Source organism: Carassius auratus, chromosome 20 (genome assembly GCF_003368295.1).
Source record: "Carassius auratus strain Wakin chromosome 20, ASM336829v1, whole genome shotgun sequence".
NCBI classification, from domain to species: Eukaryota; Metazoa; Chordata; class Actinopteri; order Cypriniformes; family Cyprinidae; genus Carassius; species Carassius auratus.
Window position 1 is genome coordinate 23587146 of NC_039262.1, and position 27639 is coordinate 23614784.

General features: G+C 37.6%; 2 protein-coding genes across 5 annotated transcripts in view; one reads left to right on the forward strand and one right to left on the reverse strand.

The window, feature by feature from the left end:
- Nucleotides 1–22937, reverse strand: part of tshr (thyroid stimulating hormone receptor) — a 56864-nt gene extending 33927 nt beyond the window's left edge. For both annotated transcript variants that reach the window (XM_026291550.1, XM_026291548.1), the window contains exons 1-2: nt 22620–22937; nt 966–1037 (exon numbers count right to left, since the gene is read on the reverse strand). In XM_026291550.1, coding sequence (XP_026147335.1) covers nt 966–1037; nt 22620–22780 — 233 coding nt within the window. In that variant the 5' untranslated portion in view covers nt 22781–22937. The remainder of the gene's footprint in view (nt 1–965; nt 1038–22619) is intronic.
- An 865-nt stretch (nt 22938–23802) lies between these two features.
- cep128 (centrosomal protein 128) overlaps nt 23803–27639 on the forward strand; it is a 133406-nt gene continuing 129569 nt past the window's right edge. For all 3 annotated transcript variants that reach the window (XM_026291545.1, XM_026291546.1, XM_026291547.1), the window contains exons 1-5: nt 23803–23948; nt 24339–24495; nt 24829–24915; nt 25000–25126; nt 26321–26442. In XM_026291545.1, coding sequence (XP_026147330.1) covers nt 24340–24495; nt 24829–24915; nt 25000–25126; nt 26321–26442 — 492 coding nt within the window. In that variant the 5' untranslated portion in view covers nt 23803–23948; nt 24339. The remainder of the gene's footprint in view (nt 23949–24338; nt 24496–24828; nt 24916–24999; nt 25127–26320; nt 26443–27639) is intronic.

Here is a 27639-nt window from a genome sequence, read left to right on the forward strand (position 1 = left end):
CACTCACTTGTGGTCCTAACAACTGTCCCGAGACCAAGCTGAAGAGGTGGTCTCGGTCCGCTTCCAAATGAACTCGAACGGTTCATTTAAGGTGTGAACATGATCTGACCCAGTTGCAGAAATCACACTCCAAAACAGACTGCTCGCACATCTAGTGCTGTAGTTTGCACTTAAGTGGCTTAAATCACTTCTTTTTAGACCGCAATGCTTAAAAATACATGCAAATGATGAGTTTCCATGATCATTGCACACAGCAACGTGACTTGAACATGCTAAATATGCTGAAGCCTGCCGCAAAGCCCCAGAAAAAGTTACCATGAATGTGTCGGGGGGAAATAGTAAGAAAATGATTAATATGATTAATATTTTATTAATACATTTTATTAATAAATTAATAAAATTTAATAACCTATAATTAAACCGGCCAGAGGAGAACAGCAAACTCTTTTAACACAATATTTTTTTTATACTGTAAAGCTGCTTTGACACAATCTGCATTGTAAAAAGTGCTATATAGCCCTAAATAATGGCGACTTGACTTAACTTGTTTTCTGAGTCAGTCTTCAGCAAAGATGACTGTTTAAATTGTTGATGGTTAAGTTGACATCTAAAGTTTTCTACCAAGGATCTCCATAATCAGCCATTTTTTGCACTTGCTGCTTTTCCCTGCTTGAGAATTTCTGAATGGATGACCATACCACATGTGTGGTTTTGTTTACAATTTCTGGTTCACTTGCAAAAAAGGCGAAGTAAAAGCCAACCATTCTAAAAAAAAAAAAAATTGTATTTTGTCCAGACCAAAGCAAGTGAACTAGCAGACTTTTCTGGTGTGAATACACCCATAGTTTGACCCTTTTTATTCCCTTAGCAAGAATTCAGTGTGTATATACATACATGCATACATATAGTCTATAGCTATATAAATGTATGTGACAAATGGCTCTGGTCTCTAAAAATGTACTTACATTCTTGAGATATTGACCATATTTGCAAAGGCATCTTGGGGAACTGACATCAGACTTGACTCGTAGAGACTTCTACAATTGAAAAAAATCATTACAAATACATGTAAACTTTACATTTATACATTAAACAATGTTGCAATTTCAAAGAACATAATTGACAATGTTAAATATCACAAAGTTATTTATATGGAATTATATACATAACAAAAAAAGTGTATATATATATATATATATATATATATATATATATATATATATATATATATATATATATATATATATATATATATATATATATATATATATATGTATACTTTTTTGTTATATATATATAATTCCATATATAATTCCACATGTGTTAATTCATAGTTTTGATGCCTTCAGTGTGAATCTACAATTTTCATAGTCATGAAAATAAAGAAAAATCTTTGAATGAGAAGGTATGTCCAAACTTTTGGTCTGTACTGTATATATATCTTTATTTTTATTTTTTTTCTTCTTTTTTTTATCTGACATACACTTGTATAGCATCAAATCATTAAACCAGTTTTTCGGCCAATTACAATTTCTGACCATACTCCCACAGCATATTTTTTCTTGCAGAGCACCATCCACCATCTAGATGCCAATTTAATAATTAATTGCTCAATGACATAGATTTTCTAATATATTTTAGGAATGCACATTCATTGTTAGAGTACAATCACAATCTGTAGAGTACAGACAATCACAAAGGAATATCTACATCACTGGAAAATGGCAAAATCTGTAAGGGGTGGGTCTAATTTTGTTAATGTAAAAAAGAATAAAGCAGTCAGCAATTAATTCTTAAAGGAGAAGAGGCTGGACCACATGCACTCTCAGGTTCAAACAGAACAATATTTGTTTTTTATAATTCAATAAACCAAAAAAAAAAAAAAAACATAAACTAATCAATTCTGTTTCCGGTACCGACTGCATAGCTTCAGTTTACGGGAATATGACATGACAAAAGAATGAACGATACAGAATGATACAGTTAAAGAAAAAAAAATCATAATCTGAAAATAATTTATAATTTCTGTTTCTCAATAGATGGAACTGGTTGCATAACTTTTATTGCATTAACAATTTTACTTGAAATGTACCATGAGTAGATGTGTTGTGTTGTGTTTGTGTGTGTGTGTGTGTGTGTTCGTGTGTGTGTGTGTGTGTGTGTGTGTGTTCATGCATGTATGTATAATTATGCAAGTGTGCGAACCTGCAATCTCACGGTAAAAGTATTCTGCCTTAACCAGCTACATTAACTGGCTGTTTGGTTCGTTTGCTTTTGAAAGGGTCATTTATATTATCATGTTCATATATATATTATGAAGGCCTGGTTGAGTGCTAATGGGTTGGTAATGGGGATAACTGTCCCGTCCACAAGGCTAATTACTCACGGAACACCACCAATGGAAGCCTTGATGTGCCTCCATTACGTTGTGCCTGGCAAAAGGCATATGTAGGCTATGTGATAGTGGTTGTGACGGAGCAGGAAGTTTGTGACTGACTGAACGCACTGCCACACTGAGGTCTTAGCCTGTATCCATCCCTAACCACCTCCAAAAAACTCCCCACAATATAAAAACAGAGTGCCGCCAGCAGCTGAATTTCAGGGCTTAGGTGGTAGCTCCGTTGAGTTTGTTTCGACAAAGATAAAACAACAAGATATAAAAGTTGCAGAATTTGCATTGTCGCTATTCTGATACTACAGTATTGTGAAATAGAAGTACTAAGAAATAGTGAACATACACTAACTGGCTCCGTGGACAACTATTTGCTGTCTCAATTGAAATGTGAAGAAGCTTTCTGCACAGTGGTGGCCACTGGCGGAGTGAACTGTGAACAGCAATAAGGTATAGCTAAGAATGGTCCAAACTAACCTTACAAATGAATGACTTACAGATTAATAAGGGAATTAAGATCAATATAACTCAAAGGGGATTGAATTACAGTGAATAAGAACCAAATTAGTATGAAAATTATTTAGAATTAATATTTAACACGTTATCATTTATTCATCCACCTATAAGTTGAGGTTAGGGTATTTGATCAATTCTGGACAAAATATCATCCCGTGGCCTATGGTAATAATATCATGAAATTATGATTACTGATTATGAGCAAGGTAACTGAATATACAGTTTTAGGCAGTAACTTGTAAGCACACAGCATAAGACACTGGTGTGTAAAATAATAATAAAAGCAAGCTTTATTAAACTACTCTAATACACCCAAACTAAACTAACGAAAACACACAAACATTCATTCAAATAGTGACAGAGAAAAGTGATGTTATTAACAGAGGATGAATGGAGTCCCAAGTGTCTAGCATTAGACACTATTTCTTGACCGCAACCTGAGAAAATCAATCTACTAGCAATCTACTACTTTAATCTTAGTTGGTTTCTTAATAAGATTTGCACCAGTTTCAGCCAGAATTAGGAGATATTGTGTAATTGCGTTTGGATGCTCCTGTGGGAGCGTTGCTGGAAGTTGCTGGAGACTGAATCTCTGGCACTGATTGGCTGGCAGTCGGTCTATGATGCGTTCTGAGGGACAGCACTCGATGGTGAGTGGTTGGGTGGCTTTGCCGGGTGGCGCTTCGTTCGTGAGACTTCCTGGATTGCGGGTTGCTATGCAACGGAGTTTCCTCTAAGTCTGGAGCGACTCAGAGGGTTTTCTTGGACGAAGTTCAGCGAAGAATCTTACGGAAGAGTTGATGAGTTTTGAGTGAGCTCTTGTTGGTTTGAAGAGTGCATGCTGGACGATGGAAAGGTCAGCACAAAACATAGGCAAGAGCCCAAGTCACTGCAAGCAGGGCAAAAGCACTAGGCAAAAAGCTTGTCATTGGGTTATAAGCGTGTCCATCTGACCTGTCCTTCTTAGTGCGGCATCCAATCAGAAATTGTCTTGGGCGGGCCCATGCCCCTTTTCTTCAGTTCTTGCATGTAATTAGCGTAATGTCCACGTGAACGCGTGTGTCCAAACTCCTGAGAGTTTAGTGTAAACGCTTTAATAAGCAAACTTAATTGTTTAAATATGGTACATCCTACACACATCTACTTAATATAAAAATTCTAGAAAGCATTTACCCATCAAGTAGGTACCAAAATACATATACTTCCCATAGTTGAGGTGGAAGTAAATTAGGATTTAGCCGTGATAAGTGTTTAACTGTCACGGTAGGAAATCCAGTGTTTCCTCCGTGTCATGTTTTGTGGTTGTTTTTGTACTTACGTTGTCTCCATGTGCTCGTTTAGTTGATTGTGGTCACCTGGGTGTTGATTGTCTCGCTCCAGCTGATCCTCATCACCCCTCAGCTACATATACTCACCTCTCTCTCTGTCTGTTGTCAGATCCTCACTCATGTTGCAGTCTCCCTGTTGGATTACCGTCTTCCGTGTTATTGTTCTGGATTGTGTTCGTGTTGTCGTCTTCGTGTGAGTGTTCCGGTCACTTCCTGGTTTCATCCATTGACCGTCCACACCGTCACCACCGACTTCACCATCCAGCACTTCTCACGCCACTGTAGACCTTCCGTCACCATTGCCCACATCCTGGACTGTGCCTTCATCTTTCAGTTTCGCTGTATTTTCTACCATCAATAAACTACCATTCTTATTACCTGCAATTGCTTCCTCCTCTCTTACGAGCCGTCACATTAACACACAAAATTACTTGAGTAATATAAAGCATGCATAATACAGAGAATACACATGTATGAGGCAACTTCTGGTGATTAGTTCCTATAACTGAGGTAGAAAACCCTACAAATAGGCTGTAATGAAAGTTAAACACACATAAATAATTCCATAGTTTATATAGAACAAACATGATACTTAATAAATGTGTGAGGTAAATACTTGTAATCAATTCAGCTTATTGGAAGCAATTTTGAGACCGTTGTTTGTGTTAAACCAAAAGTTGGTTAAATTTCAGTCTATTGTTTTTTGGTGATCCTGGGCCAAAGGAATGCCTTAGAATACTTCCTTTCATGATAAGGCTGGGGATTTATGCATTGGGGTCATCACAGGGTTTCTTTGGCCATTTGGTCTTAAGTTTGGGGAACAAAGAGAAATCTTTTCCTGCTGTCCTGGCGTCGCTGGTATGAGATTAGACAGTCACAGAAGGGAAAGGAGGGGGTGACATCCCCTTTAGCCATCTTGGCACCATGACTGTCTTTTATGAAGCACTAATGTTTTGATGGGGAATCGTTCTGAACTGTGGAATGCGGTGTTGGGTTCTTTTAATGAAATGGACTGTTCAAGGATAATCCTACAGAGGTATAACTTAAGGTATATCTTACGAATAACGTAGCATAAATACGGTTTTGGTAAACGCAGCCCTGATTTTCCCATCACTAATTCACAGGGAAGACAGGGACAATTAGGTACAGGTGTTTCAAATCACTGTAACCATTGAAACATTCTGTAGAAACCCAAGACAAGGAGAGACAGGAACCTACAAAACAACAAGAAACAGACATGCCCCCCACAAAGAAGAGGCTTACAGACACTCCAAACAACAGAAGCTCAAGTCCAGGAGGGAGGTGGATCGGGGGAGGGATGGCGGGTTAGGCCTGTGTGGTTGAAGTGGCATGGTAGAGCACGAGGTCACCAGGGTGGAGCCAGCAAAGCTGCAGACAACCAAGGTGGAAGCTAGTAACAGCCTCTGTGGCCATAACAAGACAAGCAGAGAGTATGGGAATGGCTTCAGTGGTCGTTACATGACAGGGAGACAGTTGAAAGATTGCCTCCTTGGCCATAACAGGACTAAGTGCTCAGAGTCAGGCTCCATGGCCTCGACAGGATGGGCAAAGGGTTCAGGGATGGTCTCTTTGACATTAATAGGACAAACACAGGGTTCAGAGATGCTTCCTTGGCCATAACAGGACAGACTGAGAAGGCTGAGACCACACAAATTCAAGCCACTTGCACCAACACCAGAAGTGTGTCCGCCGAACTGGAAGCCAATCTCCAGTGCCTAGGGACTTGCTTGTTAGTTTCAGATGCAATGTCCATGACAGCCATAAATACTGGACTGGCTTCTATGATGGCTGAAGACTCTTTTGTGGTGTTCATGAGGACTCTAGAGTGACAGCCATGTTGTGACAAGACTCTGGAGTGGAGGCTACCAAGGGAGCACCACTAATGTCATGAACAAACTAAAGTGAAGTGAAGTGTGGCCAAGTATGGTGAATGAATGAATGGATGATGCATTTATACAGCGCTTTATTGTGTATTTCTGTACACCCAAAGCACTTTGGGGGGTGGGGTCTCGACCACCACCAGTGTTCAGCATCCACCTGTATGATGCCACAGCGGGCACAGGACAATGGCTCTAGTGCGCTCAACAAAACACCAGCTACAGGTGGAGAGGAGAGAGAGTTGTAGAGCCAATCAAGTGGATGGGGATTATTGGTGTCCTATACTCACAATAAGTGCTCTGCATTTAATCCATTTAGGTGCACAGACACACAGTAGTGAACACACACAACATGAACACACACCCGGAGCAGTGGGCAGCCAATGCTTCGGTGCCCGGGGAGTGGCTCAGATAGTCCCCCTCGAAAAAAATATCAATGAGTATTAAATGAGTAAATCCAATAAAGTCCTAAACATAGAATGGTGGAACTTTCCCCTCCCCACCTACAACTCCTGCTAGCACCAAGACTCGAAATGGCTTTTTGCGCAAGTGAGCGCTGCTGCAGCAGTGTAAAATACAGACAAGGGCTCCTGCAGAAGCAGGAACTGTTGCGGCAGTGTGGGAATTAGGTAAGGCTTCTGTGGGAATGGGAATTGATGCGACAGTGGGGAAATATGGAAAAGTTCCTGAGGGAGCGGGCACTGCTGCAGCTATGGGGTAATACTGAAAAGGCTCCTGCAGGAGCAGGAACTGCAAAGCAGTGGGGAAATATAGAAAAGGCTCCTCACCCCTGCAACATTGTAAAATACAGACAAAGGCTCCTGCGGGAGCAGGAACTGTTGAGGCAATTGGAAAATATGGAAAAGCTCCTGCAGGAGTGGGCACTGTTGTGGCAGTGGGGAAATATGGAAAAGCTCCTGCGCGAGCTGTGACTGCTGCAGTAGTGCGGGAATTAGGTAAGATTCCTGCGCTAGCAGGAACTGCTTCAGCAGTGGGGATGCTGCTGAGCCAGTAAGGATTTATACAGAAAAGGCACTGCTGAGGTAGTGGAGAAAATAGGTAAAAGGCTCCTGTGGGAGTGGGCACTGCTGCGGCAGTGGGGAAAAAGGGTAAAGGCTCCTGCGGGAGTGGGGAAATATGGAAAAGCTCCTGTGAGAGCAAGCACTGTGGAAATTAGGTAAGTCTCCTGGCGGGAGCGGGAATTGCTGAGGCAGTGTGGGAAATATGTAAAAGCTCCTGCTGGGATGGCTGGAGTGGGGATGGGCCATTATAGGTGGATTAGGTGATGTTAAAAGGGGTTAGCTATGGTGGGTCAGAAGATTGAGTCAATGGGGAGGTACAGATATTAAAGGGGTCGGCCAATGAGAGTTCAGTGGGCTTCCTTGATGTGGGAGTGGTCTAATCGAAAGTAGCTCTTCAAAGCTTCTGACGACCAGCCACCAAGTATGGGTGAGTGGAAGTTGAAAATGAAATGGCTTTTCTTGGTCTGTTTTTTTTTTTTTACTTTGCTTGATTTCTTCATCCAGTACCACTAGACCGGAAATAGTGGGGTGGATGTTTGTGTTGAAGCTAGATGTGACTATTTTTAAGATTATGGGTCGCCTGGTGTCTGGGCGGGTGGGAAGGGCTCTTTAGTTACCTCTGATGAATAGGGAGGTCTGTGAATCTGAGGTTAGGGAGAACCGTTTATGGGAAAAATGGATTCTGCTTAGATAACTTTTAATGGAGCTTATCTGTAGGTTTTTGTTGATGTTAAGGTGAGAGATGAATGAGGTGGTGGCGAACAAGAAAAAGTTTGGGAACGTTAGGTTGTAAGCAGAGTGAAATTCTTTAAAATATATCCATGATGTTAGATAATCTTGGAGAGTTCTAGGGTAGATGGATAGGATAGAATTGAGGGAAGCTTCGACGAGAGGTTTCAGTGGATGGCTTCCGGGAATATCAGCTATGAATAGGTAGGGACTGGGTTTGGGAGTGGTTCTGCATCTGATTCCAACAGTCTGAACTTTTGACAAAATCTGTGTCCTGATGGTGCTGGCTACAGTCGGTGGTTCAAATACGAGAGCATTCTAAGAGATGGGAGGGGCAAGGCAGAAGATAAAGGGAAGAAAGAACAACCATGCAAGGGGGAGGAGGAAAGGTAGCCGCCGGAATCGCTTGCAGAAATGTGCTCATACTTGGAGCAAAAGAAAGTGGGGGAATGGTGGGCATTATGGCCTACGCCGCTTGGAGCAAAAGAAAGTGGGGGAATGATGGGTATCATGGCCTATGCCATTAGCAGAGGCAGCTTCACTCTATTGTTGGATGGTGGAACTGTTGCAGTCCATGAGTAGGGGAGGGGAGGGTTTGGGCTGGGGTAAGGAAATGGCTGTGAATGGGTCTGCACCACTAGCAGAAGAGTGTTCATGCTAGCATCTGGTACGGGAGCTGGAGGCCACTGAAAAAGTGGGGGTAAGAAGTAACAGGAGGAAAGTCTGCGATATGAGCTTCACGCTTGCTTCAACTGCTGTAGCCCTGTGCAGTCTGCACTGCTAGTTGAGGCAGCTTTACACTAGTGTTTGCTACAGGAGCTGGAAGCCTTTGAACAGAATTGTTATTAGTAGCTTGAGGGACCGGAAGAGATGTGGGGTTGTGTTACAATGGAGGTAGCCTCACGTTTGCTTCAGCTGCTGTAGCTGTTGGCCATGGGAAGGGGGTGGGGTTGTGATGTCCTGAAGAGCCTGTGTAGCCTGCACAGCTAGTGGAGGCTTTTGAAAGATAAAAGGGGGTTAGAAGTAACAGGACAGAAATACTGAGATGTGAGGGAATGTATTTCTGTATTTAAATAAAAAAAGTTAATATACATATGTGCAACATTAAGTGCAAAATGAAAATTTAGAAATTTACATTTCCCATTTTCTAAACTAGTTTTAGTATGTAAATTTAAAACGTAATTTAATGCTTTATTAGTTCCAAACTTAAAATGACATTGCAATAACGAAATTGATTAGTTAAGTTTAATTTGTGTGAGCAAAAACTGTAGCAAAATGATAATTTAAATGCCATTTTTACTAAATACATTTAGACTTACGGTTAGGACACTTGAGGATCATTAATGCGTATTAGAGATGCGAACCGTTTAAAACGATTCACTTCGATTTGGTGAACTGAATGATTCGTTCGTGAACCGGATATCCAGACTGTTCTCACACAGACACGGAAGAGAAGACAATGCTGAATAAAGTCGTTTTTGCTATTTTTGGACCAAAATGTATTTTCGATGCTTCAAAAAATTCCAACGGACCCTCCGATGTCACATGGACTACTTTGATGATGTTTTTCTTACCTTTCTGGACATGGACAATATACCATACACACAGCATGGAGGGACTGAGAGCTCTCGGACTAAATCTAAAATATCTTAAACTGTGTTCCGAAGATAAAATGAGGTCTTACGTGTTTGGAACAGCATAAGGGTGAGTTATTAATGACATAATTTTAATTTTTGGGCGAACTAACCCTTTAATACCGTGTGATAATCAGGGGTTCATAATACTTGCGACGCAGCTTTACGTGCACTCTTTGGATGTGAATGTGTGAGCGCACATGTTCCAGAGACACAAAATTCAATGTGTCTCAACTAGTCTCTCAACTCCCACTAGTCTCTCTACGCTGGAAGGAGTTCTCATACCTTCAGAGAGAGCCAGCACAGTAGCAATGATGACATCATCATTGTGCGACGTCAGCCAGGCGGAAGTGTTCAGAGGACTTCAGTTTGCCATGAAACCACCTCGATTCAAAAGGGTGATTGTGTCAGTGACCGAGGGAGAATCAGCTCATGTCCTGACGACCAAAATAGGAACTCCAGAGGAGGAGAGCCATCAGGGCTTTTATTAAATAAAGGGGGCACAGCCCTTCGTCCAATTCTGGATCTTGGTGTTTCGAACAAACACCTATGAAATAATTCATTCAGAATGTTAACACACAAAAGCACTTTGTCAATTGATTCATCTGATCGATTGGTTTGTGACCTTCGATCTGTCAGATCCTTATTTTCACATAGACATTTACCCCTCTCACAGAAAATTCCTCAGATTTGCATAACGAGGCACAGCTTACGAATTCTTTAGCTCCAAAGGTTTTTTTTCCAAATGTGTGGAAGCAGCCCTGTTCCCATTAAGGAACAAGGAAACAAGAATAATGTTGTACATAGACAATTATCTGATACGCTTATTGTTGAGAGCAAGCAGTGAAAGACACGGGATGGTGTTAAATCATCTCAGCAACTTGGGGTTCAGGATCACAAACAGAATATCTGGGGCTCAGCAAAGACTCCCTCTCTTTCACACAATGTATTGCCTGCTTTCAGATGGGGAAAGTGGTTTCGTACATACTGTGTTTTAGAATGCTGGGTCTAATGGCTTCTGTGATTTCTGTAGTACATTTGGGGCAGCTCAAAATTAGGGATTTTCAGTGCTGGATCACACAGTTAAATCTGTGCTCTCTGCAGCATCTCAGCTGGCTGGTGAGAATTACTCATGCATGCATCAGAGTGCTCAGGAATCAGAAAAGACCTGCAATTCTCAACCCCTTGTATGGGGAGTGGAAACTCCATCCCCAGGTGGTGAAACAGATATGGCAGAGATACGGTCAGGTGACCGTAGATCTCTTCGCCTCACAAGAAAAATGCTCAATGTCCTCTATATTTTTCTCTAGCGGGTGAAAATGCACCACTGGGTGTGGATGCTCTAGTCAAGCCTTGGCCAGATGTCCTTCATTATGCATTCATTTCCCCCACTCTAGTCAGAGTGAGGGAACAGGGTCTGTCATTAATACTGATATGAATTCTCTATGAATTCGTCTTTGGATGATCTAATTAAGAGTGTATATTATATGTTTATACCCATGTAACATATTAGTGTTCTAAGAACCTTTAGCAGTTTGTGCATCAAAACCTAATTGAGTTCCATACTTCTATTACCATGCTCTCACACAAAGGGTTGAAAACCTCTCGAGTATTTCCAACCCACCGCTTGGAATTTTAGCCTTTCTCATTGAACAAGGCCATCCAGAGAGGCGTGCATCTTCTCAGACCTTAAAAGGCTCAAACACAATTCCGCCCATAGGCATTCTTCTGCAAAATCTTCAGACTGCTGTCGGTGTGTAGAGCCTTAGCCGGTATGAGTGTGCCAAGTGGATAAGGATGGAAAGAAGATAAGGACGTGAGCTAGAAGTCGGAGGGGAAGTCGTGGCCTGAAGGTTAGTGACTCGGACTTGCAATCAAAAGGTTGTGAGTTCGAGGCAGGAATTGTAGGTGGGGGGAGTGCATGTACAGTGCTCTCTCCACCTTCAATACCATGACTTAGGTGCCCTTGAGCAAGGCATCGAACCCCCAACTGCTCCCTCGGAACCGCAGCATAAATGGCTGCCCACTGCTCCGGGTGTGTGTTCACAGTGTGTGTGTGTGTTCACTGCTCTGTGTGTGTGCATTTCGGATGGGTTAAATGCAGAGCACGAATTCTGAGTATGGATCACCATACTTGGCTGAATGTCACTTTCACTTCACTTTCACTTTAGAAACTCTTCTGCAGCCCTTAAGTCTGCACCAGGCTACTGCCTAGTCTTTCCATTCATCAAGATTCTTTGACTCAAAATGGTTCTCATCGACCTAACTTCAGCCAACCTACTGGTGCCCCAAAGTGAACAGGACTCTCTTTTGAGATGTGCAAGTATCAAACTTAGTCTTATTAATTGATACATTAAGTATCATTTGCACATTTTACAAAGGTGAAAAGAAACTGATGTTTCCTTCAGGCTGAAGATCTGCTAAATATCAAATTGTTACCATAGCTTCATGTTTTTATTTCTCTTCTCTTTGCTGCTTAAAGGGTTAGTTCACCCAAAAATCGAAATTATGTCATTAATAACTCACCCTCATGTCGTTCCAAACCCATGAGACCTCAGTTTATCTACGGAACACAGTTTAAGATCTTTTAGATTTAGTCCCAGAGCTCTCAGTCCATCCATTGAAAACGTATGTATGGTAAACTGTCCTTGTCCAGAAAAGTAAGAAAAAAATAATCAAAGTAGTCCATGTGACATCATAGGGTCAGTTAGAATTTTTTGAAGCATTGAAAATACATTTTGGTCCAAAAATAGCAAAAACTATGACTTTATTCATCATTGTCTTCTGTTCCGTTTCTGTTGTGAGAAACACATCAGTTTATGATATCCCCCATTATTATGCCCATTATTTATTCATTTTCCTAGAAACACTTTCTCAACACTCTTTTGAGCCACTGGAGGGAGCTGGGCTTAAGTTTCTCTCTTTTAAGACAGTACTGCTCATAGCCTTAGTAACAATTAGACCTGTGAGTGACTTACAGGCTTTGTCTGTTAGCCCATCATGTTTGCAGTTTGCTCCAGGGTTCACTGCAGTTTCCTTTCTTCTTAACCCAGCTTTCATGCCTAAGGTACAGTAGTTGACTCATATAGGTGCCCATCTACTGAAATTTCAGCTTTTCACCCACCGCTGTTCTCTTCTCCGGAGGACTAGTTTAAGTGTTTATGTAGTTAATAAAGTCTTACTTGTATCACACTTGAGGTTGTTCCTTGTTTTCTCATAACTGGAGTCCCTAAACATGCAGATTTTTGCTACATGCTCTGAGTAGTATTGTACAGTAAAAAAGTTATTTTTCTTAACCAGTAAATTAACTACACTTACAGTTTACTACCCTTACTGTAAATGAAGTTGCTCCTATTGTAACAGCTGTGTGTTAATTAAGTTCTGACACCCCTTTGTCTCAGATTGTTTTCTGTGTCCCACACTTGCTTCCATTCTGCAATTGGTCAACATTGGCTCAGGATGTGATTATCCCAAATAGTCTAGAAACAACCTAGCTGTTGACTTTCTTCTTCTTCTCTCTCTCTCTCTCTCTCTCTCTCTCTCTCTCTCTATATATATATATATATATATATATATATAAATGAGCATGATCAAACATATATTGTGGAGTGGAAACTAGAAAAAACTAAAAAGTTGCCCTGTGATCTGGTTACCAACATTTCAGAGAAAATGAATCAGTGTCAAAAGTCAGACCAATGAAGATTTTGGTATGGATGTAGCCTAGGATCATGTTAGGATCAACAGCACACAGTATATACTAATTAATATTATTAATAAAATTAATTAGTAAGCGAAAAGTAAATTCTTTTAAACCATGAAATAACACATGGAGGTATAGTGACCAAAATCTTCATATTATTAATTCCAAATTTAACTTAAAATATCTTCTTAACTATTGTGTGGTATGGTTTCAGAAGACTACTTTTATGCCACTGGAGATTGAGTCCATCCAGATAAAATAATACACTTTCACAGCATGAGAGTATGATGATCATTTTTATTTTAGATGAACTATTCATTTAAAGCAACATAGAGATTTTCATTAAGCATATTATTTTCACAAATTGGGAATATTGTACAGTTCTAAAACAAAAGTTGGAAACTTAATAGATGAAGAGACCAAAACCGAAGAATGTGAGTCTGCAAGACCTCCATTCCGAGAAAAAAAAAAAAAAAAAAAAGATTATGTTTTACAGAGGTCTTGAGGCAATTAAAGTGTGATTCTGGTAACTGCCTGTTTTCTCTTTGAGTGAATGGAGCAGTTCTTTGAAGTGGTAAGTCTAAACAAAATTGTCTGGATTTAATTGTGGCCAAATCAAACAAATATCTCACCTGTTTTTGCTATAGGAAGGAAAATGTTGCCTCTATAATGTGTTTACACAGACTACAGCTTCAACTCTAAATGGCAAAAAAAAAAAAAAAAAAAAAAAATATATAATTAATACTTTCGTCAAGTTGTTGTTTATAAAAGCATAAAAAGACAACAATGGGCTAATTCACAGCCCAAAGCTGGAACAGGTAGACAGACATCAAGTGGAAAAGACCACCCTGGTAAATTAAACAAACTCTATGACAGTGAACAGGCCGTTATTTTACACCGCAATCCTGGTTGGCTCACCTCAACCTCAATCCAAATAATTGCACCACATTACATTGGACATGTGTGCCAACCTCATTCTTTAAGAAAAGCAATCACTCAATTTGTCTTTCAAGGTGCAAAACCATGAAAGCAAACTAGGGAAATTAGTTCATTTCTCTTAGAAGAGATTGAACCTTTAGAGTTCAAAAAATAACCTTTAAATTAAAAAATGAACTTCTAGCTATCAAAAAGGTTCAAAGTTGAACTTAAAGGTTCTATGATGATCCACTGGTTATTTGGCAGTTATTTTAAGAACCTTTGTTGTGGTAAAAGGTTCATATTAGAACCTAGCATATTTAATTTTTGAACCTTTTCTAAGATGTACTGTAAAGACTAGACTGAGTACAGTTAGAACACGATTTGCTTAACTGTTACATTAGTAAATTGTTAATTTACACACTCAGTATTAATTTACTCTAATTTAATTTACTCTGTTAATAATTGTGATGTCAGATGCAGTTGTGGCAACATGGTTGTATCTATCTATCTATCTATCTTTCTTTCTTATTAGTAATTGTTTTATTATTATTATTATTATTAATATTACTATTATTATCATTATATAGACCCCTTAAAAGTTTGTAAACATTGCAACGTCTCCAGCTGGGCGGTATGCATAGATTATTTAACCTGATATGAAAGTGTGCAGTGCAAACACGAGCATTATTTATGATCATCTCCATCCTGTCTTTACGCGTATTGCATTCAACCACAATTGTCTTCTTGATTTCTGTGAAGGAATGTCTGCCGGGATCCGGTAAAACTTTAGTTTTAAAACAAAACTTCTGTTCCTTCTATTCTGGCAGCCAAAAACACAACAAGAAGACATTTTAAAGTCAAAACCTCAAACTTTTAGTGCATCTGCTATGAGTTCTGCCTTATGTTTTGCCTTCAGCTAGAGTGGTGACGTCACAGTGACGTAGGCGATTAAGGGGTCTATTGTTTCGATATTGAGAATAAAAACAATCAAAACATATCCATTTAAACCAGGGCGAAGGTTTCTGGGCTTAATAGGCAAAGTTGCGTAACGCAACGCAAAGCACTGATTCTGTTACGCGCAGAGGTGGGTAGTAACGAGTTACATTTACTTCGTTACATTTACTTGAGTAATTTTTCGGGGGTAACGAATACTTTTCGGAGTATATTTAAAGATGGGTACTTTATACTCTTACTTGAGTACATTTTTTGGGAAAAATCTGTACTTTTACTTCGTTACTGTGGGCGACGCCCCTCTCGTTACTTCATCTTAATGCAATAAATGTTATCAATACTTCAGTTTATTCCAAACGTGCCGTCTACTTTTCTCTGGACAATGAGCGATGCCCATTCGCGAATGATTCATTCTTTTGAGTCAACTCTGTTCAAAGGCTTGATCAAACCAGTCGGCAAACGAGTGAATTGGTTCATGAATCAGTTTGAATGAGTCGTTCAGTTCCATGCTGCACGCGCTGAGCTCTGAAGCGGTTCACTCTGAGTTGTAACGTTTAAGAATATCAGCAGCGTTGAAAACGGGGCTATGGAACTGCACTGAATTGAAAGCTAATCTGCAAAGGCTATTATTTGCTTGCGGTGGAGATCCTTATTAGATGAACGCTTGTGCTGTCTACTGTTTAACAGGTAATAACTTGGGCTACATTCGATTACAGTACACGATACCACTGTGACATTAGTTTGTTGTACGTGTGTGGCTTGTAACAGGTTGAATGCAGCTTCCAAAAGACAAAGAATAGCCGATTAAGATTTGATTAATTTTAATACAATCACACCAGTGCGAGTAGGTTCAGCAAGTCATATCATCAGCTGCTAAATTTAGATCTGTGATCGCTTGCTGGCGCTGAGCCAGAGACAGACGCGTTTTTACAGCGCCGCGCATTAACCAATCACACACGATTCTGTTGAGCTTTTGAACGCAATCAGGCCAATCAGAGGCGTTCCGATGAGTCATCGCTGAAATGCCGGTGCTTCCTTCACTCGCTCACTTACTGAATACCTCTTTCTGCCGAATTCTCTCGTCAGAAACAACAAAGTGCAGATGTGTGTACGAATCTATAATTAAGATATTGATTTCACAGTGTTAACAGTTTCAGTGATTTTAATGGTAGTTTCTGAGAGTGAATGAAATCTAGACTGTCAGTGAAAATTATGTTTAATGTAAATGTTATTTGCTCTCTTTCTGAACAATGAAAGATTAGTAGCAATATTTATATCACATTAACTTTCAATGTTAAATTCACATTTAAAATAAAGTCAGTCGTATTAAAAATATGTTATGGCATGATACCTATATTTGTTACTTAAATAAACAGACAGGGTTTTATAATAAATTACATAAATTGGATTAAAGGCTGATGAAATATATACATTTATACACACACACATACATTACTTACATTTTTTGTCTATATATCTATATAAAAAAAGGCTCCGTATATATGACCCAAAGTAACTAGTAACTAACTACTTGAGTAGATTTTTTATCCGATACTCTTTTACTCTTACTCAAGTAACTATTCAAGACTAGTACTTTTACTTTTACTTGAGTAAATATTTCTAGAATTACTTTTACTTTTACTTGAGTAAAGTTTTTTTGTACTCTACCCACCTCTGGTTACGCGCAAGGTCAGAGGCCACACGGGAAAACCGTTACAAACATTCAAGCGCAAACAACAGCAGCACTGAGTGGAGCAGCACGAATATCTGAGGTAAGACAACAAAACCTTTCAAACTATAACCTTTTTGAAAAGCTATTAAAATAACACGTAATGTCATAACTGTGTGTTACATAATGAATAAATGACGACGTGCCACAGAATTAAGCACACAAGATGTTAATGTGGCCATAATATTAAGTCATTTTAGTCATCGAGTTAATTATTCTGCATATATCATGGTTACTAAAACACCTCAAGACCGTTTCTCAGATGTTTTATTTCAATATATTTGTAAAGATTTTAGCCTGCTGGTTACAAGAGCACTCGTGTATTGATTATTTACACCAACAGAGGGCGCTGCGAGCTACACTGATTGCTTGGTAATGTACTGCTTGCCACTTCATTCATGAAGAACTGAATGTGGACGACAGGAGGACGCTATTATCATAATTTCTCAAAAGAGGCACGTTGTCCCTAAAGGTAGTATTTTCGAATTAAAATAATACTGTATGTACTTTATAACTGCCTTTCTAACTCTAAATTTATAAATATAATTGTATGACTTATGTTGTTTTAACAGATACTGAAATTGATGGAGACACTTTAATGAACACACCACGAGTAAGTTACTATTATACACGTGTTTAAAAATATGTGGACACCTTTACTATTATTGTTAAATATTATAATAATTTAATGGGATGTACGGAAGAACTTAGTGACTTTGACATTTTCTTATATTTATGCATTTAGTTGTTATTACAAAGCAATTTTATTGCATTCCCTTTTTTAATTTACATTTAATTTAATTAGGAGTGATGGTCAGGTCAGATGTCTACATATCTACACCACACTGTAAAAAATCCAACTCACAAAAAGTTAGACTAATGATTATATTTTAGTTAACTGGACAATTAAATGCAAAAATGTTGGCATAACTAGTGAAAAGACATTAGTTCAACAATCATTGGACCAACCTAGAATTGATTGAAAATTCAATTTGTAAATTCAAGTTAACAAGCATACAAGTTGGGTTGGAGGTTTGAGCAAGAGCACTGTAACGACCATGAAATTGGCGCGTGTACAATGAAGCGCGCCAACTCCGAACAGACAAAGGAGCCTAATCCTAACTGTGGTGGATACGGTGAATAAGCTAAAGCCCCAAAAAAGTCAGCATACTCCTTTAACTTGTACTTATATTGCTCGTTTTGTAACATGTTTTGTGTTAACAATTTAAAATGTTAAACATAGAACATTTAAAGTATTTAGGACCGGTTGAATGAGATAGCACTTTGAATGTTTTTTTTTTTTTTTTTTTTTTTTTGCCTACTCATTTAATTACTTTTTTTAAGAATGAGTATGGCTAAAGTTACCAATGTGTTGCTGCTGGTTTGAAATAAAACCTTGACCAAAATATCAAGCATGTAGTAGTTTTTTTTAACCTTGTGATGCTGTTTAATAACACATTTTTAGTCAACTGAACGTACTTTATTAAGTCAAGTGAAAATAACATTAAAAGTTGAAATTACATAACAAAAGTTTTTTTAACTATAAAAACTCAATCAGCTGAACAAAAGATCTTAAGTTGGGAGACATGTGACCTTACTCAGTGAATTGAGTTAAGTGAACTAATTTGTTTAAAAGTTGAGTAAACTCAAAAAAGCTGTGCAGCAAATTACCTTGTAATTTTAAGTTAAGTCAATTTTTCTTTTTTTACAGTGCATACTAACATGCACCTTTCTGCAAACTTTTTTGTAGGACTTGTTGATAATCCACCTGGATCAATCTCAAAACAACATATTGCTTGTTTGTAGCAAAAAAAACAACAACTTTAAACCAGATATACAGGACAAAGCAAACAAGATCAAAAACAATTCAAGGTCTGTTTGATTAAATGCAAATATACTGTACATGGTAATTTCCATGCATTAAGTTTATAATTTTAGAGAATGGTGAGGTTAATAATGTTTCTCTATTTTCAGGTATGCAACAGGTGAACATAACAAGTTGTCTTCAGCCCTTGTTACCAAATACATGTTCTTGAGATAAAAGACTGGCAAGGATGTGCTTTAAAACAAATAAAAAAAGAAAGATCACCTTTGATTGATGTTGAAAAAATGACATTTGTTGCAGGTTCAGCAAAGTAAGAAAACAGATTAATTTTACCAGGAGTCCAAAAAAATATCGCAATCATTGTATAGGTAGGTTTGCTAAAAAATAAGTGACACTTCAATACTTACATTTCTATTATCCTGTGAGAATGTTTCATGTATATGTTTATTTATCTATTTTGCAGATGGAGGAACTATCTGGTCAAGATTTTTATCAAAAGAGGCCAAGGTCAGTTGGGGTAAGAGTCACAGACAGAGTCGGGAGGCACAAACAGAGATCAACGAGTAGAAGAGCAGCTGGGAGATATTGTTACTGAGCTGGATGAAGAAAAACTAATCCGATTGATTTGGCACACAAAGTTAATAAATGCACTGGTTTGCATGAACAGTAAAGCTAAGAATCCAATGATCAAAAACATAGTATGCCATATTCAATTCAACGAATTTTCAATTAAAGGTCTCAATGGTTGCTGCTGTCCTGCTGTTTCCACTTCTATTAAACCAGAGTCTGAGATCTCTTTATGTCATCAGTGAGGTGAGTGTATCTATAATTTGTTCTTTTTCAACCCCTTCTCTTGGTTATGATTTCTTATAAACATTTGTTTTTAGAATGAGGTTATTCTATAGTTTGTGTCCATGCATAATTTAGTTTTTCATGACCACTTGCCACCCTCTCTATTATCTCTTGTATATTATTAATATAGTTTACACTGCCTCAGTGTAAAAAAGTAAAAAAAAAAAGTAAAAGACTTATTACAGATTCATTTTTGGAGTCTTATTATATATAAACAAATGTGTGTGTGTGTGTTTACAGACCAAAAGTTTGGACACACCTTCTCATTCAAAGAGTTTTCTTTATTTTAATGACTATGAAAATATGAGTCACACTGAAGGCATCAAGGGCCATTTGACCAAGAAGGAGAGTGATGGGGTGCTGCGCCAGATGACCTGGCCTCCACAGTCACCGGACCTGAACCCAATCGAGATGGTTTAGGGGTGAGCTGGACTGCAGGCACAAGGCAAAAGGGCCAACAAGTGCTAAGCATCTCTTGGGGAACTCCTTCAAGACTGTTGGAAGACCATTTCAGGTGACTACCTCTTGAAGCTCTTCAAGAGAATGCCAAGAGTGTGCAAAGCAGTAATCAAAGCAAAAGGTGGCTACTTTGAAGAACCTAGAATATGACATATTTTCAGTTGCTTCACACTTTTTTGCTATGTATATAATTCTATATATAATTCCATGTGTTAATTCATAGTATTGATCAGTATGAATCTACAATTTTCATAGTCATGAAAATAAAGAAAACTCTTTGATTTAGAAGGTGTGTCCAAACTTTTGGTCTGTACTGTATATATGTATATATATATATATATATATATATATATATATATATATATATATATATATATATATATATATATATATATATATATATAAAATACTAAATTTCATATTAACTACTAAATATTGTTATAGTATAACAACATTATTTTCTCCTTGTTTAGGAATCAGATACACCCAACCCTGTGCTGTTTATTAAGGGACATGCCTTGGATGCAGAGTCTCTTTAAAAAAAATGATGGAAGTGGAGGAGGAGGTCTGTGAAGTAGATGATGTGAACACAGCTCTACACTTCAACTTCAACACTGAATATGCTTCAAAGTTGAGAGACAGCCTGACATTCACTGAAAACTGTGTAATGTATCATAAAGCCAAAACCAATATGCCACCCACAATGGCCAATTATTATAATAATTTTTTTAAATTAATGTATATGTATATAAATGCATGATATTTATAGTTGTTTATGTACAGTTTGTGTTTGTTTGTTTGTATGTAATACATATTTATGGATGATTGCTGTTTATTTATTTGTGTTTGTTGGTTTGCTTGTAATGCATATTTATGGATGATTGTTGTTTATTTATTTGTGTTTGTTGGTTTGCTTGTAATGCATATTTATGGATGAATGTTGTTTATTTACTTGTGTTTGTTGGTTTGTAATGCATATGTATGTATTAAACAGTGTATGGACAATCATGGTGTTCTGACATTATAGTGAAATTGGATTAATAATGTATAACAACAACAACGTTATTGCTAGCTAGAAAAGGGTTCATAAAGGAACTGATGTGGTTCATTAATGCACCTTTAAGTGAAGGTTCCAATTAAAAACACAGTTGCAATCTCCAGGAACCTCAAAAGGTTCATTTTTGAACCTTTTCTTCTAAGAGTGTTGCAAAAAAAAAAAAAAAAAAAAAAAATACAGACACAGAAACTGAAAGTGCCATTGGTAGTATTAAATACATTAATATCAAAGAACATATCAATCTATCCTTGAAAACCAAAAATGTATCTTGTCTCAAACATTACAGGCTTATGTTCTCATCTGATAGTCTCAGTTCAGTAATAGCAATAATATTTTTTGTTTAGTTGTCTTTTATGCCCCAGCTGTATAGTAGCAAAGGAATCGAACCTCCATCAGGAATTGCTGGTCCCATCTGGTCTATTTTTGGCTGCAGTGTATTCAAAGTTATATATATATATATATATATATATATATATATCTGTCCACCTTTCAAGCAAGCACTCTGAGGAGGAAGGAATGTTGCGCTCCAAAGTGGGGCGGCAGCCTCAATTGGCGCACTGATTTGGCTGTAATTTCATGTGATGGTGCCTGACGAGGCGAGACGGAGGAAAAATAGATAATGTGATCAAGACTGGACAGACAAGCCATGGAGGAATGTTCCTGGATGGCTAAACAAACCCACGGAGTGTGTGGATTAGAGCATGGCATGAGGCACTAGTCAACAGAACTGAAGAAGGTGAAGTGTCTCAATTCTGTGTGTTTGCAGGGACATATTTCTGATACCCCACTATGGAACACAAATACATTTGCAAAAATGAATGATCAAATTATCATAATTTAGGTTTAATCCAACACTGAAGACAACACTGCTTTTTAGTAAACAACAATTCTTTGTACAGCAATATATAGAAAAGCCAAATTTCTTTCTTTCTTTCTTTCTGTCTTTTTTCCCTCCCAATTTAATAAAAAAATAATACAATTACATGCATAGCCTTTAGGGTTTGGTTGGCCAAAAACCTGATTAATATCCATGACTGAAGGCTATATGTTAATGAAAATTACTGCATATACATAGACTATATTTTTAGAACATCATACAACACATGGGATAATTTTAGAACCTTTAGATATTAAAAGATAGTTTGAGTATTATTAGTACAACTAAGTACATCTAATGAGTGTTCTAAAAAATAACTTTGGCAGGATGGTGCCGATTTACTGAGCTGAGGATAAGAGGTTTAGATTTATCTATTTATCTACTGTAACGTTAACCTACATGAAAAACCTAAGTGTAATGTCAAATTTATAAGTTTTATAAATGCTATAATTGCAAATTGATCATGTATGTTATATATGCTTAATGTACCAGTTAATAAATTGTTCACTATTGTTTTTGGTTAAATTAGTAATAACATTCTGTGGTAATAATCTGTGGTTCTCACTTAAATTTATTAGATTTGTGAATGTTCAGATAATTCTCTTAACTGCCAAAATGTCCATAAAATCATAACACAAGCACACAAACACAAACAAAATAGAAAGAAAGAAAGAAAGAAAGAAAGAAAGAAAGAAAGAAAGGGAAAAAGAAAAGAAAATAATGAATACTTACAAGAATTCTGTCTTTGGGGGAAACGTTGGAATAACATCTATGTTCATACATGAGACAACGAATGCTTTCCATTGGGAACACTCGCAATTTCGAGGACATGAATTCGTATATCCGATCACACACACAACTGACAGTAACATCGACAGTACATTTGTCGCCATGATATAAAGAATAAATGTATTTTCTTCTGTTGGAAAACTGCAGTCTCTTCACTCGGTTTTGGACCATTAAACAGTGACACAAACACTGACAAGCACTTTAAAAGCCCAGCTTGATTGAGTTTAAGAGTCAGTGAGAGTGAGAGAGTCTGTGAGTGAGGCGGACGCCTGATGCGCCCTTGCGGTTTCTATGGGAACTGAATAGTTGTAAGCAGCCTCTCGTTTACTAATAATTCCGTGGATTAGGTTTATCATGATATCATGATATACAGACGAACGGTTCAATATATATATATATATATATATATATATATACATATAAATAAGTGTGTGTGTGTGTGTGTGTGTGTGTGTGTGTGTGTGTGTGTGTGTGTGTAGCTAGCCTATAATAGACAGTTCGGGGGGTTTCGGTTCGGTAAGCATTACAAACCGAGCGATTCGTTGTACTAATCCTATTTGAAAAATAAAAGAGCTTAAAGTGTGTGAAATACAATGTTCTCAGTGCTAGCCCAAACAACGTAACAGCCCCCATTGGAGGGCTGGACATGATTAAATATCAATATATGTCAATACAAATATTTTTTTCATAGATTTTTTTTCTTCTTCTTTTCTTTTTTTTTTTCAACGGTTATATAATTTCTCGATACTGAAAAAAAGCTTGGTTAAATACAGCCCAGCGCTGGGTAAAATATGGACAAACCCAGCAAATGGGTTGTTTTGACAAGGGTTGGGTTGCTGCCCAGAAGGTTGGGCTAAACATTTAACTTAATGTTGGTTGTAACACACACACACACACACACACACACACACACACACACACACACACACACACACACACACACACACACACACACACACACACATGAAAGGGATAGAGAAAGAGAGATAGAGGGAAAGAGAGAGAAACCCAAAAATATTTATTAAATTCTTATAATTATTTCTCACCTGGTGGAATCATTCCTGCATTAAAGTTTTTTTTTGTTATATAACAAAACATAATATATAAGTTCTCATACGTAACAGGTGCAGCGCGAGTGTCAAAACTACAACTCCCATGATTCATAGCGTTTGTTGTTTTCCTGTTAGGCGGCCAGTTTAAGTTGCCATAGCAGAGGATGGCGGTGTTTTACGCTGATCACACAAGATAACCGTCAAACTGCTGGCCACACGGGTAGGGGCAGGTTTATGTACGTTTTTTGTAGTTTTGCATTTTTGTGATTTGGCAATATATTATACATACGGACATTACTTTTTAACAAAGAAACTATGTAAGCACGAAGCTAACTAGCTTGATACTTTACCGTAAACTGTGCCAAGTCGAGTGTTCACAAATTTGTTTAACAGTTACATAAAATTGACGATTCCATCAACTAACTTAGACCAGTGATAATCGGTCTCAAACATTAAATAAGCGGAATATTTTCTCGCCTGTTGTAATTACACACGTCTATCAGTTAACTTAGGCAAACATATAAATTAATGCTAGTGTCAGGGCTGGTGAAGTTGGTTTCTGATTTCAGATTATTGCTGTTAACTATTTTCATCCTTTGGCTCTTGTAAGCATGGACTCCTCCAGTGAATCTGACACCTATGACAGACACACGGGGCATCGATCGCGGGTCAGAAAGCGCCGAACGAGGCCTGAAAGCGGGTTTCCCAGGGACACTCATGTATCGGACATATCTGACAAAATTGACACTTTAGCAAACACTCTAAAAGTAAGCTGTTTTTATTCATTGCACGTGTACACCTGCTCGGACGATTTGTGTTACCCTGTCAGATTTTCCTACCTCCCATTAAAACAGATGGTAGCATTAAGTTGATAGCGAAAATTTTTACCTATCAGATTTAGCTCCAGTATGATATTAATAACATGTGAGGCTTTATTAACATGTACACCTAGCTCAACCCTAAACATACCCTCACAGTAGGATAAATACAGTGTTGGTAGCATAATCTGCCAGGTAGCCTTATTTGTCAGAACACAGGCTCTGCTGTGTAGAACAGGGATTGCTAGGGTCTTTTTACATGCAAGCTTGTGTTTTGTGCAGGACACAAGCCGAAATCTAAACAAAGTAGATCGGATGTTGGGACAGTATAAGGGACACACAGATGACCAAGCTGAAGCCATGGCAACAGTGAGTATTGATGCACAAAATTGTATGGGATTGTCTCTGATCTCAGATAAGGGTGTTGTGTTGAGACCATGCCCTGTGTTCTAGCTCAGGGAGAGCTTGGAGGAGTCCATCCAGCATCTGCAGGCGCAGCAGCTGAGGAGTTCACCTGGTGGTCGGAGCACCTCCTTCTCCACACTGCACACCAGTGACCTGGAAGATGGCAGTGCCAGAGGTACTAAAAAAGCTGTATATTGCTTGATTGAATTAGTGGAAGCTTGTCAATACATTAATTATTTGTACAAGTTATTATTTGTAATAATGCTAATAAATTATATATAGTATATTCTTTACACTTCCCACTCAAAAGTACTAGTTTAAACTATATATAACCAGAATATATTGTTACACTGTTGAAATACTGTATACCACAATGCACTGTTATCTCCTTCTATATTTATTTTTATTTCAATGTACAAGATAAGACATTTTATATAAAATTGCATTTAACTTTCTTCTTTTACGAGATAATTGCTGTGTCTCGTTCCGACGGCAGTGGCTTCCTGAATTCGCATTTGTCAACCATTTACATTGATGCAGCTGCCTCATTTCAGAAAAGTGACCACTACATTCCATAGTAAGAAAGAAATTACAATAATTGGCAGAATAAAAGTAAATTTGTTAATAGTTACTTTTCTGAAATAAGACATCTGAGTAAGTTTTGACTGCCCTGACTGAACCATGGAATGAAAAAAATTGAGCTGCATTAAGCTAGATGATGGCACTGTTGTCTTCTGTAGAGCTGCTTTACAGCTGAAATGCCTCTTGGGATGTTGACACTGGTGTTGAACTAGGGCCAGTTGCTTAAACTTAGTCACAGTTTTAAGACTGTGTCTTAAGAACTAGTTTGGCCAACTAGCAATTGGCAAGGGGAAATCAGTCTTACGTTTCAATACAAGTAAGAACAAACTACCTTTTCATAACTTAATTAAAAAAGTTATGACCAGTCTTATAGAGAGAAAAAAAAATAGATGACTTTTTAAGACTAGTCTAAATGCAGCTGGTTCTTGAATAGAATCAGTATTGAATCAAGCTGAATGACAAAACTTTCACATTTTTCTGAATTGAATTTGTTTCAGATTGATGAACTTCAGTTATTGATCTGAAATAAACCAACACTGCACTGACTTGAGCTAAATAATGGCACTATTGTCTTTTAGAGATACATTACTGCAGAGTCTCTATAATTGATTTTCCAAAATGGGTTCTGATTATCTTTTTAAAGCTATCTTTTTTAATCGACACAGTATTTTATGAAATGCTATAAAAAATGAAGGTGGCTTGACTTGTCTTGACCTGACCTATGTGGTCAACAAATGCAGTCTGGAAGGCGCAGCCTTTAAAAGATCTCTTGTCTCTTGCCCTGTAGATAGAAGACACTACCTCACCACGTCCCCTCTAAGAGATTATAGCAGTGGAGTCACAGGTAGCAGAAGACGGTCTAGATCTGTCGCTGTGCATTTCACAGACTCCGCTCAAGCTGAAGTGCAGGTATGCATCCAGAGACCCGGATTTGTCTGAATTGCAGGATATGTTGCACTATATATCCAGCAAGCTGGCATGGTATTCAACAACATTGTTTAATGTATTGTATTGTTTAGTCATGCTTATTTGAAAAAAAGCCATATAAATACTGACTCAAACTTTCTCATTTAGTTTAAAAATATATACTATTTAATTACACACACACACACACACACACACACACACACACACACACACACACACACATATATTTAAATTGCATATAAATTTTGATGGATGCAAACAAAAGATAAGACTATTTATAAAAAAAGAAAAAGAAAAGTTTCTTTTGGTTGTAGAATTTTATTATTGTGATTTTAACCATGGCTTCTTGGGGCTTATTGCATTGTAACGTGAGGGGCAATGCTGTAATATGACCATATGACAGCTTAAAATGTTATCTGATCTAATGAAAAAATATACAAGATAAACAGGTTTCCTTTCCAAATCAAATATATATATATATATATATATATATATATATATATATATATATATATATATATATATATATATATATATATATTTAGAATAATAATAAATAATGTAATTTTGCAGTTTGACAACAAACACATTGCAACCATGCTTGAGACCTGGGGCCCGTTCTTCGTACGTCGCTTATTACATCTGAGATCAAATGACACATCCAAGATGATATCATCGTGCTTATCATGATCCGGCTAACTGGGTTCTTCGACCACACCTGTTGTATATGATTAGTATCGCTGGATTGAGTTATCTGAGATAATTGCACGTTCATGTGTTGGCTTAAAAGGGGATATGTATCGATACTCGAAACCATGATCAGCAGTGCAGCGATTGGCTGGTGGCAAGACGGCAATGTAATGACGTCATATAATTTAAAACGACACCTGACGAAAAACTTGACAAATTTCTGGACTTTTATAAGGAAACAGCCAAGCACACAAAACTAAATAAATGTTATAATAGATACATGAAACAGATAATATACAGAAACAGAAAGATACATGTTTTTATTTTATTAGTATTTTTTACATGATTCCCAATTATTTAGATTCGCAATTTATACTAGTTGTGCAGTCTTTACATTTTTATTTCAATGTAGAAATTATCTATTCATTTAATTTTATATTTGGACAGATTTGTTACGTGACAGCATTAATGAAAGTTTCTTAAGGGTCA